This window comes from Bombyx mandarina, chromosome 17 (genome assembly GCF_030267445.1).
Source record: "Bombyx mandarina strain Sakado chromosome 17, ASM3026744v2".
Taxonomy (NCBI): domain Eukaryota; kingdom Metazoa; phylum Arthropoda; class Insecta; order Lepidoptera; family Bombycidae; genus Bombyx; species Bombyx mandarina.
The window spans coordinates 6,991,266-7,006,936 of record NC_143223.1 but is presented as its reverse complement, the minus strand read 5'-3'; the positions used below and the strand labels follow the sequence as shown (position 1 = coordinate 7,006,936).

The 15,671-nt window shown below is 35.1% G+C and overlaps 1 protein-coding gene across 1 annotated transcript; it reads right to left on the bottom strand.

Annotated features, from left to right (window-relative positions):
* Positions 1-2,113: 2,113 nt before the first annotated feature.
* Positions 2,114-14,760, bottom strand: LOC114253358 (uncharacterized). Its single transcript, XM_089734114.1, has 6 exons — positions 14,508-14,760; positions 7,166-7,342; positions 6,248-6,392; positions 6,059-6,169; positions 2,987-5,976; positions 2,114-2,535 (listed from the first exon to the last, which is right to left on the bottom strand). The coding sequence occupies exons 2-6, from the start codon at positions 7,338-7,340 to the stop codon at positions 2,249-2,251; spliced, it is 3,708 nt and encodes a 1,235-aa protein (XP_089590240.1). The 5' UTR covers positions 7,341-7,342; positions 14,508-14,760; the 3' UTR covers positions 2,114-2,248.
* Between the last annotated feature and the right edge of the window lie 911 nt (positions 14,761-15,671).

The following is a 15,671-nucleotide window of genomic DNA, read 5'->3' as shown; positions in this document are numbered from 1 at the left end:
CCACCGGACTGAAATCTGACGCACTGAGAAGGTTCGGCGAACAACTCGTGTCTGTGGGTTACGTTGCATGTCGAATTCTTTGTTATGTTCGATGAATTCTGACGGTGACCGATGTTTGGAATACCAAACAGCACCGGAGCGGGCAAAATGCAAAATGGAGCGGAAGGTTCTAACATGACGTGCTTAGTGCGAGGCGACTGTGCGTTGTCCCGTTGTCTGGGTATTTAATTTAAGGCCGCCATAATAAGAAGGCTATTGTGTCGCGCCGTTTTCTCGAAGAAGCATTCCGACGCTGTCTTCAGGTACTCACTTAACGGTTCTAATTCAAGGTTCTTGTCGTTCCTTTTATACCATAGTGCTCCGATGGTTGTCTTACAGAAACGGGATTGAATGATTTGGAATTTTGATTTTATCACACCGGGCAACTTATTCTTCAGTTACGACGGCTTCATAGCTCTGTGGTGTATTGTAATATTTGGATGGATAGATGATGGCTATATAATATATATGGAATGGTTGATATTTCTCGAATCTTCTCTTAATTTGTCTAAAAAAACAAACATGGCGGTGATTGTGAAACATTGTATGCTTATAATAAATTAAGCCGTTGTCAACTAAAGCAAATTCACCAATAAATTAATTGCATTGCATTAGTACTGGTTAAAATAGCTCAGAATCGACACAGTGCTAAAGCCGGGGTCGGAAATTAAATGTAGCTATCCGTTTCCAAGTCTATTATGATTTATTTTCTTTCGAACGCGGCTGTTAAAGCCGTTATATTATAATATTGGAGCCGCGTAAATGTGATCGTATATCAAATAGCGATACGTTGCTCGGTTTTAAATTTCATGAAAATTTAATTTATGATGAGATTATTACAGAAATTCAATAAATTATTCATATTGAGTCATATATTTGAGTTATCTATAATAATCATAAATACATACTCGTATATTTCACTCCGATGTAACGACTGGAGATGATAACCTAATAAAAGAACTAAGGCGGTAAGCTTCATTTAACAAAATTGTTTTCAGTTAATACAATATTTCAAACGAATATATTCCTGATTTCTTAGAACGTTTAAAAACTTAATTTAATTTTCAATTAATCCTGACACCGGAAAGTATTCGACGCGTAAAATAAAAAAAATAGCTTCAGATTAAACTGCAAAGCTTAAATAGTCTACGAGTCATTAATTTTAAGTACTAAATAAAAAAAGGAAACCTCGAAGGATGCGATCTTGCGTTTTATTTTAGTTGAAACCTTGAGACATGAGGCCGAATTATTTGTAGAATAATTTAATTGAAAATACTTCCACGTTTACATTTTTCATTTACCATTCACTTCGTTTCGAATTCTACACAATTTTCGTGTTCACTGACGACTGTTGCTTATAATCCTTTGTATTTTAGAATCACGGCTGCTCTATTTATTGTTTGTTTAAGTCCAGTTTAAATTCGATCGTGCTAAAAATGCGCTGGATAGTGGTTCCGAAGCGTGCATGCTCATAACGCGCTCCACTGGCAATTTCGTATATGGAAGGTATTTATTAAATCACAACTAGTTTCATCATTGTCAAAGTCATCATATTGGATTCTTCTTCTTCTTCTCAGTCGTGTCACTCTTGACAGAGTGGTCGTGATCGTCATGTAGTGTTGGAAGGGGCAGACTTGATGCGTCTCACGTGCAGTAGAATGGCCTCGAGCAGGGAGAGATGGCGCGACATCATATTGGATAGGTAAATAATAATTAAAAGGAAAGGATAATTTGAAGCTACAAATGCATTTTTAATAACCTAAAATAAAACAAGGGATTAGTTTTGTAAAAATATTTTATTTTTATACATATTTACAACGAAATAACTTAAGCAAGAATAATATACAAAATGTATTGAAACTTGGCTTCCGATGAAATGAAATTGACTATTACAAAAGAAATACTGATTTAAATTAAGAATTTCGGACCACAACCAACATAGTCGACTTTCTAAATCCCTACTCTTAAGACCTTCAAAATTGTTTAAGATAACATCTCATTTTTTCAATTATTATAATATTAATCAATTTCGTTATTAATTAACCCTATTAATCACGAACACGTCTCATGTTGTCTACATTAATATTCAAAATCGTACAATGTACAAAATTCATCTACAGTCTGTTCATTTTGCAAATCAATAGATTCGTGCGGCTTCGGATATTTACAATGTTTTATTTATTAATTATACTAAGCCAGTTCACTGACATCATCTGAATATTAAGATCCAGATTGCGGCTATGAATGTGTGTAGCATCTTTTTGTGATTGAGCTGAGCGTCACTGGAAAGCGCACTCGCGTGGCAATCGGCTTCGTCAGCGCGGAGTTGTAGAAGCGGTATCCTTCGTCCGAGTTGATCTTTACAAGACGCTTCACGCACTGCTCTCCTCAACTCTGCCCCTGCTTCGTTCTCTTGCAACCAGCGTCGTAGCCATGCGCCCAGCCAAGCTAGTTCACATTCACATTCCAATGGATTTCCCGTTAAAATCAAGCCACCTGGTTGTTTTAGAACAGAATATTAATTTCAACATAAAGCAATCTATTTTTATGTAATTAGTATTATGGTAGGAGGGACGGATTTCATTAATACTTTTCCATTTACTAGCTTGTCAGTCGAGACTATCGCAAAAGTTTCGAGTGGCATATTAAGAATTAAAACTCATTACGTTGCGTTGCTAGGCCTATGTATATGTATATACTCTGTGGCGAGGGGCTTTGTAAATTTTAATAATAAAATAACTTTCACTAACCACGATTTACAAGTTTACACAGTGTAAGTAATTAAGTAATTACAGCTTACTGTAAATAAATAACGATATTACTCTTCGCCTTATCATACAGAAATTAATAAGGAATATTCTATTAAAATATTATGATGTTATAAAGAAGCATTCTCAAATGATTAAAAAAATAAACGAAAATCTTTGTCAACTAAAAATAAACATACCTGACAGTAACTTGGTTGCAACTTGACTCCAACTTGTAAAATTCGGATAGAATATGGCTGGGTTGAGAGTAGAGAGTTGATTGTAGCTGATGTCAATACCTAGTTGAGGTATTTGGCCCAGATGTCTCATAAAAGCCATTGGCAATTTTCTTAATGATGTCATTGTGATTCTCAAGAATAATTCTTGATTCCGAGCGAAGGCATGAAAAGCATCGTCTGAAATTCTTTGAAGTTTGATTCCTCTAATTTCTAGGTACCGAACGTTCTTAGCATCAATTTCATGAAGCTGGCTATCGATTACTTCATCAGTCCAGAATATTATCAATTTATACAAAGAAGGAAGTGAAGAAGTAATATTAGATATTCGGAAAGAGGAGTGGTTTATATTAGACCAAGTTTGAATATATAGGGATCGCAAAGACATCAAGGGACGGAAGGAATCTGGATCCACAATATCTAAGTATTTGAAACCATTTAAATTTAAATGAGATAAATTACTTAACCACTTGAAACTATTCTGTGTAATCCTAACTATAGGGTTGTAAGAGACGTCGAGCGTATTTAAATTATTTAAATGAATCCACATCTTTGGCACTAAAGAGGTAAGACGATTGTGACTTAAATCTAAATGGCGAAGATTCACTAGTCGCTTTACATCAATATCCTTAAAACTGTTAATGTAATTTGACGTTAAATTGAGACTAGTTAAGTTCATCAAGGGTAGATAAGGCACCGACTTTAAGCTTACATTTGCAAGGTTCAAATGCCTCAAGTTTGGGAGGTTGTGAAACAACTCCTTAAAGTTGGCCTTTATAGAGTTAGAACTCAGATCCAGTTGACGCAGCCCACCAAGACTCGAAAACGTGTTATCGGATAACACCGTTAAAAGATTTTTACCCAAGTTCAAGTTTAATAAGAATTGTGTGTTACGAAAAATGTTGCTGTCCAAATACTCGATTCGGTTCTCTGATAAATCTAGATAACGCAAAGTAAAGCCAATCTGTGAAAGAGCTGTTACTGGGAAGATAGATATTTCATTGTGGCTTAAATCTAAATGTTCGATTATCGTATTTTTAAAGATATCTCGGGGTAGTAATCGTAAATTGTTGTGATTTAAGTTTAAATATCTTAATTTGTTTAGATTATAAAACTGTTCCACTGACAGCTGAGAAATTGAATTGAATGATAAATCTAAGATTTGTAAAAATACAAGGTTTGTAAATGCTTTCTTTTTTATTAAATGTATTTCGTTTTTGTGTAAATCTACTATCTCTAAAAATGTGGCCTCACCGAATACTTCATTAGGTATTTGCACGATTCTATTATAAGACAAAATTATTTGTCGAATTGAAAATTCTATCGCTAATAATAAACTATTTGGCACTTGATGCATACAGTTATGTGAACCATCAAAAATGTTGATAGGTAAAATTGTTTCACCCTCAATATGGTGAATGCAATTTCTACTAACATTGAATGTAAACGTTACACCGGAACCTGAAATGTTATGAAATGAAGCCAACGACAAATACGTGAAGTTGTTTCCTTGAAGCTCTAATACTTCCAATTTCGGTAAATTCGTGAAGGTCTCAGTTTCCATCGTATCGATTATGTTACCCGCCAGAGATAAATATCTTAAATTCGGTAAGTTTGCGAAACTGTGCTTAGTTAAGTTGTTGATTCGATTATAAGATAAATCCAAGTTTCTTAACTCTGGCATATGAGCAAACGTTTCTCTTTGTATGTAGCTTAAAAAGTTAAAGGACATTCTTATATTGCTTAGAGATAAAGTGAAATTATATGGATATGTGGTAATAATATCAACAATTCTATTGTATTCCATGTTCAAATATTTAAGATTAGGGAACGAAACAAGCTCGGATAGTTTTAAAATATGAAAATCGTTGTTGTCGAAGGAAAGCCAGCTGAGAAAATCTAGGTTTTCTTCAATTTCGAAAGGAAAAAATCCACTGAATAATGTAGAAGAAGATTCCAATATGTGTAAAGAACCGGTTACGTTCGCAAAAGATTGTGGGTGAATGTAATACAAGTCGTTGAAACTCAGATTTATCTCTTTGAGCGGCATATTTGCTGGAAAAACATTCGAATAGATTTGTGCAACTCTGTTACCTCTTAAGTTTACAGTTCCCAGGGCTGTGGCCCAATCTAAAAAGTCGTTGGGTAACAAATTAGATATCTTGTTGTAGCTTAGGTCCAGATAACGAATGGAACCAGGCTCAAGTGTTTGTAGCACGGCGGGTATTGAAGTTAAAAAGTTTCCAGCCAACGAGAGCGTCTGAATCCGAGCAGGCAGTAGGGGTGATTCTTCTAGTCGGTTGTAAGCCAGAGATAAATGACGAAGTCGACCGACTAGAGCCAGACTGTCCGGCAAGTGGAACAAATTGTTGTGTTCCAATTCTAAATGTTCAAGTGAATTTCTCAGTGACAAAAACAGATCGCGGCTTACGGAATTGAGTTTGTTATACGAAACGGACAGTTTCTCGATTCGAATGTTTGTAAACAATAACTTCGGTATTGTGCTCAGTTCGTTTAAATCTAAAATTATTTGTCGTATTTGAATTTCATGGAAAATGTCAATGTCAGAACTGTCATTTATGTTATTGTTACTTAAATCCAGTTTTTCCAGCTTTTTACTTTTGTTGTGATGACATGGAGTGTTGGCGTTCAATCTTACATAATTATGTCTTAAATTGATGGACTGTAAACGAGGTAGATTAAAAATCAAATCACAGGATAATTCAAATAAAAAGTTATTGGAGAGCTTGAGGAGTGTCAAGGATTGTGGCAAGGAATCTGAACTGATACTTCTTATATGATTTCCTTCCAAATCTAATTGTAAGAGATGGTACAGTGATGATAAAGCTTGAGATTTCAGAAACATAATTTGATTGTTGCTCAGCGATAAGCTCGTGAGAGTCTCTTCTAGGTGATGCCAATTAACTTCGAGCCCAATGTACACTATGTTGTTACTAAAAGAAACAATTCTAACATTAATTATTCGAACAAACAAAGTTTAATTAAAATGAACTCAATTTTGAAACGTATGCTCACTTCTGCAAATTCAACCAGTTTAAAACTTTTAAATCTTTTAAGCCTTGTTGCGGTATTTCAGTGAACTCATTGTAACCAAGGTCTAGAGACGCCAGCGATGACGCCATCGAACTGGAAGAGAATTAACCAAGATTGTTAAATTTCTCTAAGATTGTTTAGTTAATTAAGTTTTATGATTATAAATGTTACCTAAAAGCGTGTTGTTCTATATGATGCAATTTATTGGCTACTAGAACTAAGGTTTGCAGTTTCAACCCATCTAGAGCACTTTCCGAGAGTACTTCTAGGTTAGACATGCTCACGTCTAGGTGTTGAAGCTCTATGCGAGGCCATTCTGGAAGATAAATTTATGACGTATTATTTAATCATTTATTATTTATTTTTTATTGCCCTTCAGCAATGCCAGGGGCAGAGCCAAGAGTTTGCCTACCGTTTACCTAATTTAGAACATTAATTTAATATTTCTGTAAAGGCCTGGTGGTAGGACCTCATGTGAGTCCGCACGGGTAGGTACCACCGCCCCGCCTATTTCTGCGTTTCGGCTTAAAGGGTGGGGCAGCCGTTGTAACTATCCTAAGACCTTACAACTTATATCTCAAGGTGGGTGGCGCATTTACAATGTAAATGTCTATGGGCTCCGGTAACCACTTAACACCAGGTGGGCTGTGAGCTCGTCCACCCTTCTAAGCAATAAAAAAAGGGCCCTGCCAATCCTAAAGTAAGTATAATTTGAAGAAATTTCAGACATGAAAAATATAATTTCTAGGAATTTTATAGGAGAATGAATTTATGGCGAAAAATAAACACAAACTTTTGTCCTACAAAATTTACAACTAATGTTTCACAAATCAAGTTTAATATTATTTTAATTCACAAAATAGTGGATGTTTCAATCCTTATTATTTGAAATATCGGTACGAGGTAGACATTTTTTTTTATTGCCTTTGTAGGCAGACGAGCATACGGCCCACCTGATGGTAAGTGGTCACCGTCGCTCATGGACGTCAGCAATGCCAGGGGCAGAGCCAAGCCGCTGCCTACCATAGCATAGCATAGACATAGCAGCCAATAGATTGAAATTACTTGTGATAGACATTTAGGGCTTACCTGGAAATCTGTGTAAAGGTACCGCGATGCAAGACATGTGAGCAGTTCTGCAAGAGCAGAGCGGGCTACCCGTACAGGGCTCCAGTTTCTCTGGCGCCAGTGCACCCACCAAAAGGCATGCCAACAGCGCCGCCACCTGTAGCGCCCACCGCGCACTGCCATCTCCCACCACCATCACTAGAAACAAATCAATAGTAAAAAACAAGATTGCTGTAGAACAGGGGCTCCCAAACTTACTTTGTCTACTGTCCACTTTTAGAATAAATTATTTTTTAGAGCCCCCATTTTTTCAGAGACCTCAGTCGGTGTTTAAGAGTCCTCCTAGATGAAATCACCTCCCACAACGCCCCCTTTTTTTGGTTCTCTTACCGCCCCCCTTTAAGCCTGCAGTGCCCACAAGGGGGCGTTATCGCCCACTTTGGGAAAGGCTGCTGTAGAAGATCAACTGTTTTTACAGTTCTCCTGGTTGTAGAATTGCTGTTTTTTAAATAAGTAATATTAAAAAAGATATGATTATGATAATTCATGTCTGTTCATTAATTTAATTAATTCAAAGATTTAGTGGCAAAAACTCATGGACCTTCTATATTATGGATATACTTCCATTTCCGGCGTTCCCCATTTTCGTTTTTGTAATATTTTTTAACTTGAACAGAAGCATAATATATCATAGTTATTTTAAATATATCATTATATTCATTTATATTATTATTACTAAATTATAACATAGTTATTATAATTTGAATTACGCACTTTCTGTATTACGTTTGACATTGTATTTGGTTAAATTGCAAATCTCACAATGGTTCTGTAAAATGTCCCAAATTATACGTTATGTGACACCTTTCACATTATCCTTCCGAAATCCCCTGGTGCGATATTAAAGTTTCATCTACGGTAAAACGATTTATTAAATTGCGAATACTGACTTCGATACTGCCAAATGAATTGAATCGTATTCAGGTCGCGAAAAAAAAAGTGAAACTCTTTCAATAATGCAGTAATAAATAGTTCGTAGAAAAACCATTATTGAATGGTTTTTTTAAATATCCTTTCACTTATCTCACTATTTCGCATTTTTTTTTCTTTTTGTACTTTAAGATCTGATCGTGAGATATATTCAAATTTGCAAGTCTTATTGGTTAACAAAAAGTGGGTAATTAATCGAAAAATTCCTTCCAAACAAACAATTCAGAATGCGAACTCAGTAAAAACATGGTGAAGTGTATTATAAATTTAAATATCGTGTGATATATTTTAAAATGCTTGCCGCTCCGGAGGCTTTCAAACCACTGTAATACTATCTATATATTAATACGTGAAGCAAAAACTTTGTACCCCTTTTTACGAAAATTGCGCGGACGAAAAAAGTATGAAATTGCCCACTCTTATAGAGAATATAGAGGAGTGCAGGATGTTAATATTTTTTTAAATTATGCATTAATATCACATTAAATCAACTAAAAAACACATTACACACACTACCATGTTTTTGACACACACGCATGCATACTACAAGTATTGTCGTATTTGTTTATTGTCAAACTTTTCTTATTGCTTATAGCCGGTGGTTTATTTGCGAATACATTAAATATTGTTTTTTCTTTATTAACATTTGTTTAAAGTGTAGTCTTGGCGAAATCTGTGATTATAGAAGTATTAAATAGTCTTTGACGGTAAAATCATAATATCGACGCTTGAAAGGCAAACGTGACTAAGCGACAATGCGTGAACTTTACAGTAGACTAATTTAAAGTTGAAATTAATTTAAAATATAACTGAGAAATACCTGAAAAAAAATTCTTATTTAACGAATCTAGCTGTAGGATTGCAATGATTTTAATAGACCTAAAATATATATATTTTTTTGCGCGTCGAATATGGTTATTGCCTATAATTTATGTACAAAACAGCTATTGTCGCTTAGTCACGTTTGCCTTTCAAGCGTCGATATGTAGTGTAGGTACGAATTTCGACTACCGGGGGACCACTACTAATTTTAAATACGACATTTTTAGATTGAAATTGGTTGAGCACTCGATTTAAATTACATAAGCTTGTGTTGAGAAAATAGAGAATACAGTGGTGCCGGAGGTAACGTTAGGTAGAAAAATGAACACAGCGTCCGAGGATGCATTTTGTGTTTCGAGTGTGGTTTCAAATTGGATTGCAATTGCGAACTGTGGTAATTGTACTTTTGTTTTCAATATTATCACGTTATTGCTCCTAGTTTTAAAGTTAATTGGACTGTTCACGTTTTATGTTAAATAAAAAGCACATTCAGAATCTTCTACGTATATGACATAGATTAAGATTAAATGTCATGTGTTTTTTTTCGTTTAAATATTATATCTTATATTGCAGTTAAATCGCTATGATTTAAAAATTTGCAATGATGATGGTCTAGTCTTATCATTCAATCCGACAATTGTTCTATCAGGGCTTCTAAGATTGATTGAGTCCCGTCACAAAGTCCAAAGAAGAAATCACAATTTCAATAGAAATTTATAATACTACTGTACCGAATGAAGTGAAATGTGGTTGATATCACAAATAAGGTTTTGGCCTCAAGGTGCGTGGGGCTGTGTTCACCATTCAACAGCATGGGGATTCGAGCTCTTTGCCCATATGTCTAGTCAGAGGTTTAAATATTTAATTTAATTTAATAGTCAAGCATGTTGCTGTTGTTGATTTTAATGACATTACAACCATTCTTTTGCATAGAAAAGTTACAGAATTCAATATCACAAATCTGAAGAGAAAATAAAGTATTCCAAGCATTCGGTATTAAGGCAAAAAGCTAAGAACATCTTATTACGAAAGGACATCTTACCGAAGTGTTTTTCACGAAAATAAGTTGGAAATTATTTTAAGTCATTCGAAGCGGTATTAAGTAGCACAAAACTTTTTTTCCAGAGATTTTGAAGTTAAATGGTTATCTGCAAAATTCCCTAATGCGGTAATCGGATTATTCTTCATCTTAAGTGTATTTGCAAATCTTTGAATTTATTCAATGAGAGTAGATTTTGCCATCCGTCATTTTGTCAATTTGGTATCCGGGAAAATTGTATTCGAAAATTTTATTCTGAATTAGAAGAATATATAAAATACGTGTTGCAACAAATTAGGTTACTGATGTTTTATTAAATTATATAATAGGATATCGTTCTCTTTAATTTTTTTCGGAATACAACAAGATAAATATTTACTAGCTAATACTTTTAAATGTGTGAAATAAAGAATGATCTGAAATAATGGTTTAATTTATCGGTCGAAAATTTCCACTGTATCATGATTTATCAGATCAAAAATAATTGGTTCGTCGCAAAGTATAGGACGGCCTGACTTTTTTATATAAACCTTTACATAATGAATAGTTTACTCGTACATTTTACATTTATGAGAGTGTATGACATATAAAAGTTTTACTGGTGGTAGGGTGTCTTACAGCCCCATATAGACAGAATCCAACACCTTGCTTATTTCTGGCGTGAAGTAGAAGGGTGACACACTCGACATAAAAATTAATTGAGACTTTGACCCTTTATTTTTGATTAGGTAGTGTGCGTAGTGGCATTAAGTGGGTCATAGCCTATTTGCTCATTTAGAGAAAATCCAAAAGATGCTTATTGTCAACTATTTATGGTTATGTCCATAATGGCCGCCATAGTCTCTTTACGGAATTCAAATAAATTATTTACCCAACTTTTGAGCTCCATACTAAAAACGCGTAGACATCTCTACATACGCATGTATCAACTTTACGGTTCTAACTTCAGGAAAGCCTTGACACGAGAATAAATTAAAACTTTACCTATTTTGACTTCATAAAAAACGCTTGAAGATAAAAGTCCATATTTAATAAAGTTAGTCATTGCTGTTACGAAAAATATACATATTAACCAGGAACTGTATCGGCATCAAATAAATCTTATCTATCACGTAAACCTGACTGAATTTAAATTTGAGACAGTTAGATCATCACATTATATTATTAGTAATGAAAAATGTCAATGAAAATGTCCATTGAAAAAGTAGCCCTAAGTATTTTAACCGTATATTAAATCGTTTGTACAGGAGGAAAGCATATTTACCACTTTGGCAGGGCTGTGAACTCAACCTGTGCGTGCTCTTAATACGGAGGTAAGAGAGAGTGAGTAGTATAGTAATCATAAATGGATTATTTAAAAGACCCGGGCAGACTTTCGGCACGTCTGTTACAAATGTCTGTTGTAATATTAAGAGTTAACGGTTTTTTTAAATGGTATTTTGGAACGAAGTTCCTTATGGGACGATGCGGAGGGGTACCCTAACCGGGAAAAACGTCCGTAACGTAAGATTTTTATTAGTAATGCACACAGTGTACGACTTAACTTTCTAATAACGTACAAATTAGTAATGCACACAGTGTACGACTTAACTTTGTAATAACGTACAAAAAATAACATATTTTTTTATCATTCGTTGACCACGATCTCTGAGCGTGCGTTTGCGCAATTCACTAACTGTTATGCTAACAACCGTGAATAAAGTGTACCACAATAAGTTCGCACGTTACCAAATGACCGTGGGTTGTTGCGAAACCTCCAGTTTTATTTTCTTTATACCTCGAATAGAACTTAAAATTATAATTTTTAAAATAAGTCCGGAGTAGAGTTCATCCATACTACCTGGAGCCATTGCGGTCATCCACAGTGCGTTTCCAGAGATCTTTTTTGCCACGTACCATCCGGCTATGGAATGAGCTCCCCTCCACGGTGTTTCCCGAGCACTATGACATGTCCTTCTTCAAACGAGGCTTGTGGAGAGTATTAAGCGGTAGGCAGCGTCTTGGCTCTGCCCCCGGCATTGCTAATGTCCATGAGCGACGGTAGCTGCTTACCATCAGGTGGGCTGTACGCTCGTCTGCCTGCAAAAGCATTTTTTTTTACGTTTATACTTAAGCGACGAAGAAAATATTCAGCCTCATATTTTTAAATAATACATTCTGAAATGGTTCGACTTTGGGTATGGTATTCTAAATTACAGGTAATCACTAAACCGGCACTCAACGATATTACCCGTATAGTATGATAAAAAACAGTAGAACAAGTCATCCGATGTTTTTAATGACATTAGAAACACAATTATACTAATAATTTTTACTTTAACGAAAAAGCTTCGTAAAAATATAAATAAGTCAAAGGCAAAACTGACTAAATTCTGAAGTTTGCGGGTTTCTTTCCACATTTGCTTTTGTCGCTTTTATGTGACATTTATTGTTAAAATAAATTTATAAAGCTTTTTGATCTTGTTAGGCCGTCTTCGACCCCATATCTCATGGCGATTGTAATCTTAATGGGCTCTACGGTTATTCCTCATTACTAGATTAACTGTTCAAACGTCTAAATCTCAATACAAAAAATATGACATGGACCGTTAATATTTTATTATACTAAAAGTCTATTATTGTTAATTTTTTTTTATTACTTACATGGGTGGATGAGCTCACAGCCCACCTGATGTTAAGTGGTTACTGGAGCCCATAGACCTTTACAACGGAAATGCGCCACCCACCTTGAGATATAAGTTCTAAGGTCTCAGTATAGTTACAACGGCTACCCCACCCTTCAAGCCGAAACGCATTACTGCTTCACGGCAGAAATAGGCGGGTTGGTGCGCACTCACATGAGGTCCTACCACCAGTAACTACTAATTTCATACTAGTTACGTCTTCTTTTGTCTTTGTCTTAGAGTTGTGTAAATTTCGTGCAGAGGCCGGTTTCCGTTAGGTGCTCAGTAATTATACGTTTGGGCTAAAACTGATTAATGATTGGAAGTCTTGTTTTATTCGAGAGTCACGCCCTGCGAATTTCCCTTCTTCCTCCATTCGTAGCTAACTCACCACTGAATTATGACTAATAAAGCTTGAATTAATTTTCTAATTGGAGGAACTAAATGATATTCGATGCATATATTCTCCATTAAGAATTGCTATTTATCGCTCCCAATAATATATTTAATGTAATCGTACTGGCAACGATCACAGTGTCAATAGGTAACTGGGAAAGTTGTGGCTTGCAAAAAAAGCTGTGCAACCGTATATCGAATTGTGCGCAGCGAATGAATTTAGATGAAATGAACATGAAATTTAGTTCCAACGTGTCACTTCTATTATACAGTTTTTTTTCTAAATTAAGAGAACGGGGTCCTAAAAAGGACGTAAGTGTATCTGTTGTACTTCATTCATTTATTTGAATTCTTTTTTTATCAATCCAAATCGGAATGAAGAGACTGCAAAACTGTCAATTCATATTGATCGGTTGAAATTTGGTAATATGTCAATTTGATCAATATTACTTTACAGAAGATTAGTGGTGTTTACAGTAGGCAGGTCGTAGGATGGAATGTCTCTGAGCGCTAATAAGATGTTCAGCTTTTATTGGCGTTCGTTTCATCAAAATTTATACCTGTAAAAGTGCTTTCGATCAAAAAATATTTCATTTAACATGATGGCTATATGAAATACGACTGTACCCAACTACTATTTTATTTCTGTATTTCGTTAACTTGCTAAAGTTAATTTTCTTTGCCTTTTAAGTGCATATTGTTACAGATATAGTTTAAATATCTAAAAATCTGTCTGTATAATTTTTATTGCTTAGATGAGTGGGCGAGCTCACGGCCTATCTGGTGGTTACCGGAGCCCATAGACATCAATAACGCAAATGCTGCCTCATTTTGAGACATGGGTTCTAAGATTCAGTTTTTACAGTACAACGGCTGCCCCAACCTTCAAGCCGAAACACATTGATGCTCACGGCAGAAATAGACAGGGTGACAGGAATAGATACGTTTCAATAATTTTAAAGTAATTTTAAAGTAAACCATTAGCATAAATATTTTACGTTATTATAACGATGGCTGTTAGAATAAAAAAAAGTATGAATAAATGAGAAACATAAAAGTAAAAAAGTATGAATATTTTCTCAAATACACTCTATAAATAACTGCCGCAGTTTTACGTAAGTGTCCTTGATACTCCGTTCATCTCTAATTGTAACAAAATTAAATCTATGAGTATAATTACCGCAATGACCAGCTCTGCTGAGCACCTGCGATATAATCTGAATTCAAGATAATGAATTTATTATTCAGATACACAAAACGTTTTCATTTCTATTTATGAATTTTTAATTTTGATACGCACGAAAGATGTTTTAATGCTCGTTGATAAATTATAAAAACGCTTGTATCTTTATACTTTTATCGTGAATGAGGGAAGCGATTTTATATGACAAGTAATTTTTCGATAATGGTAGAAAAAGTATTTTCATTAAAAAAAAATCAAAAGTTTACTTACGAATAGTTATGAAGATAAAATCACATCGCAAACTCACTATCGGCGCACTGGCTCAAACCCAAAGTTTTGAAATGTAAGTTTCAAGGAACAATTCAGTGGAACTTGATCAGTCACTTGCTCTATGCTTTGGCACAGTGTTCCTAATAGACCTGAGGAGCATTTTAAAGTTAGACCGCTTCGAGGGGCTAGTAGCTGGGAGTGTAGAGTGCAGTGAAACGACACGGCCTGTCCTCACAACTGTCGGCTACAGACTGAATGTGGAGGCCCTGAAAGCAGAGGGTGGTAACATCGACAATTCAGTATACACCTTTCAGGTACGTAAACGCAGTAACTAGTTTCATAGTCGACACTAATTCATGAATTATTCAATCAGTATTTAATGATTGAGAAATAACTGCAATATACGAGAAAAACTGTTAAATAGAAAGTTACTTTTTTATGACGATAATAATGATTTTGAATTTATTAAATTGGTTTTAGTTTTATTAAAGTATAAAATTAGGCTCCGAAAGATCTTCGTACAAAAAAACATGCTGTTAATAAAGTTGTATCGTTTATTTCCACTTGGTGATGACGAGGGATTGCCTCAGTGGTACGAATCCCAACGGGCGAAGTATTTGCGTGAATAATGCAAACACTTGTTTCGGGTCAGGGATGTTAGGCCCGCCAAATACCAACCTTACACGCGTTATGCATGTAATGTGTTATACTCAACAAAACATTATTTTGCTTTGTTCTCATTTGGTTTTGTGCGTCAATGAATGTACGAGATAAAAAGCTATAAGTACGAATTATTATGACTTAGTGCTGGTATTGCGAGTCCAACCGAATATGTAAACCGCCTTGCCTATTTCTACCGCAAAGTAGATTCGTACCGGTTTTATAGTGAGACACTGCAGTTTGACAACTAAAACTACATACTTATTAATTTCAGAATTCAGACTATCATCTCCCATCACAAAGCTTGTGGAAGTTTGGCGGTTAACTATCATAGAACAGATATGACGAATGCGAATCAGGGAGGAGGATCATAGAAAACAAGATATTTGACAAATGCCTGAGTTTGGCTAACGACATTTTCAAAAAAAGTTTGCATATATAAAAGTTCCAAACATTAAAATTTGGACCGTCGGTCTACCGAGCGATTTCACCCGCTCGTTACTT

Coding starts and splice junctions, on each gene's coding strand:
- LOC114253358 (XM_089734114.1), bottom strand. CDS start 7,340: ATGGTGGTGGGAGATGGCAGTGCGCGGTGGGCGCTACAGGTGGCGGCG. Junction 5,977..6,058: donor AACTGGTTGAATTTGCAGAA/GTGAGCATACGT, acceptor TGTTTCTTTTAG/TAACAACATAGTGTACATTG. Junction 2,536..2,986: donor TGCAACCAAGTTACTGTCAG/GTATGTTTATTT, acceptor TAAAACAACCAG/GTGGCTTGATTTTAACGGGA.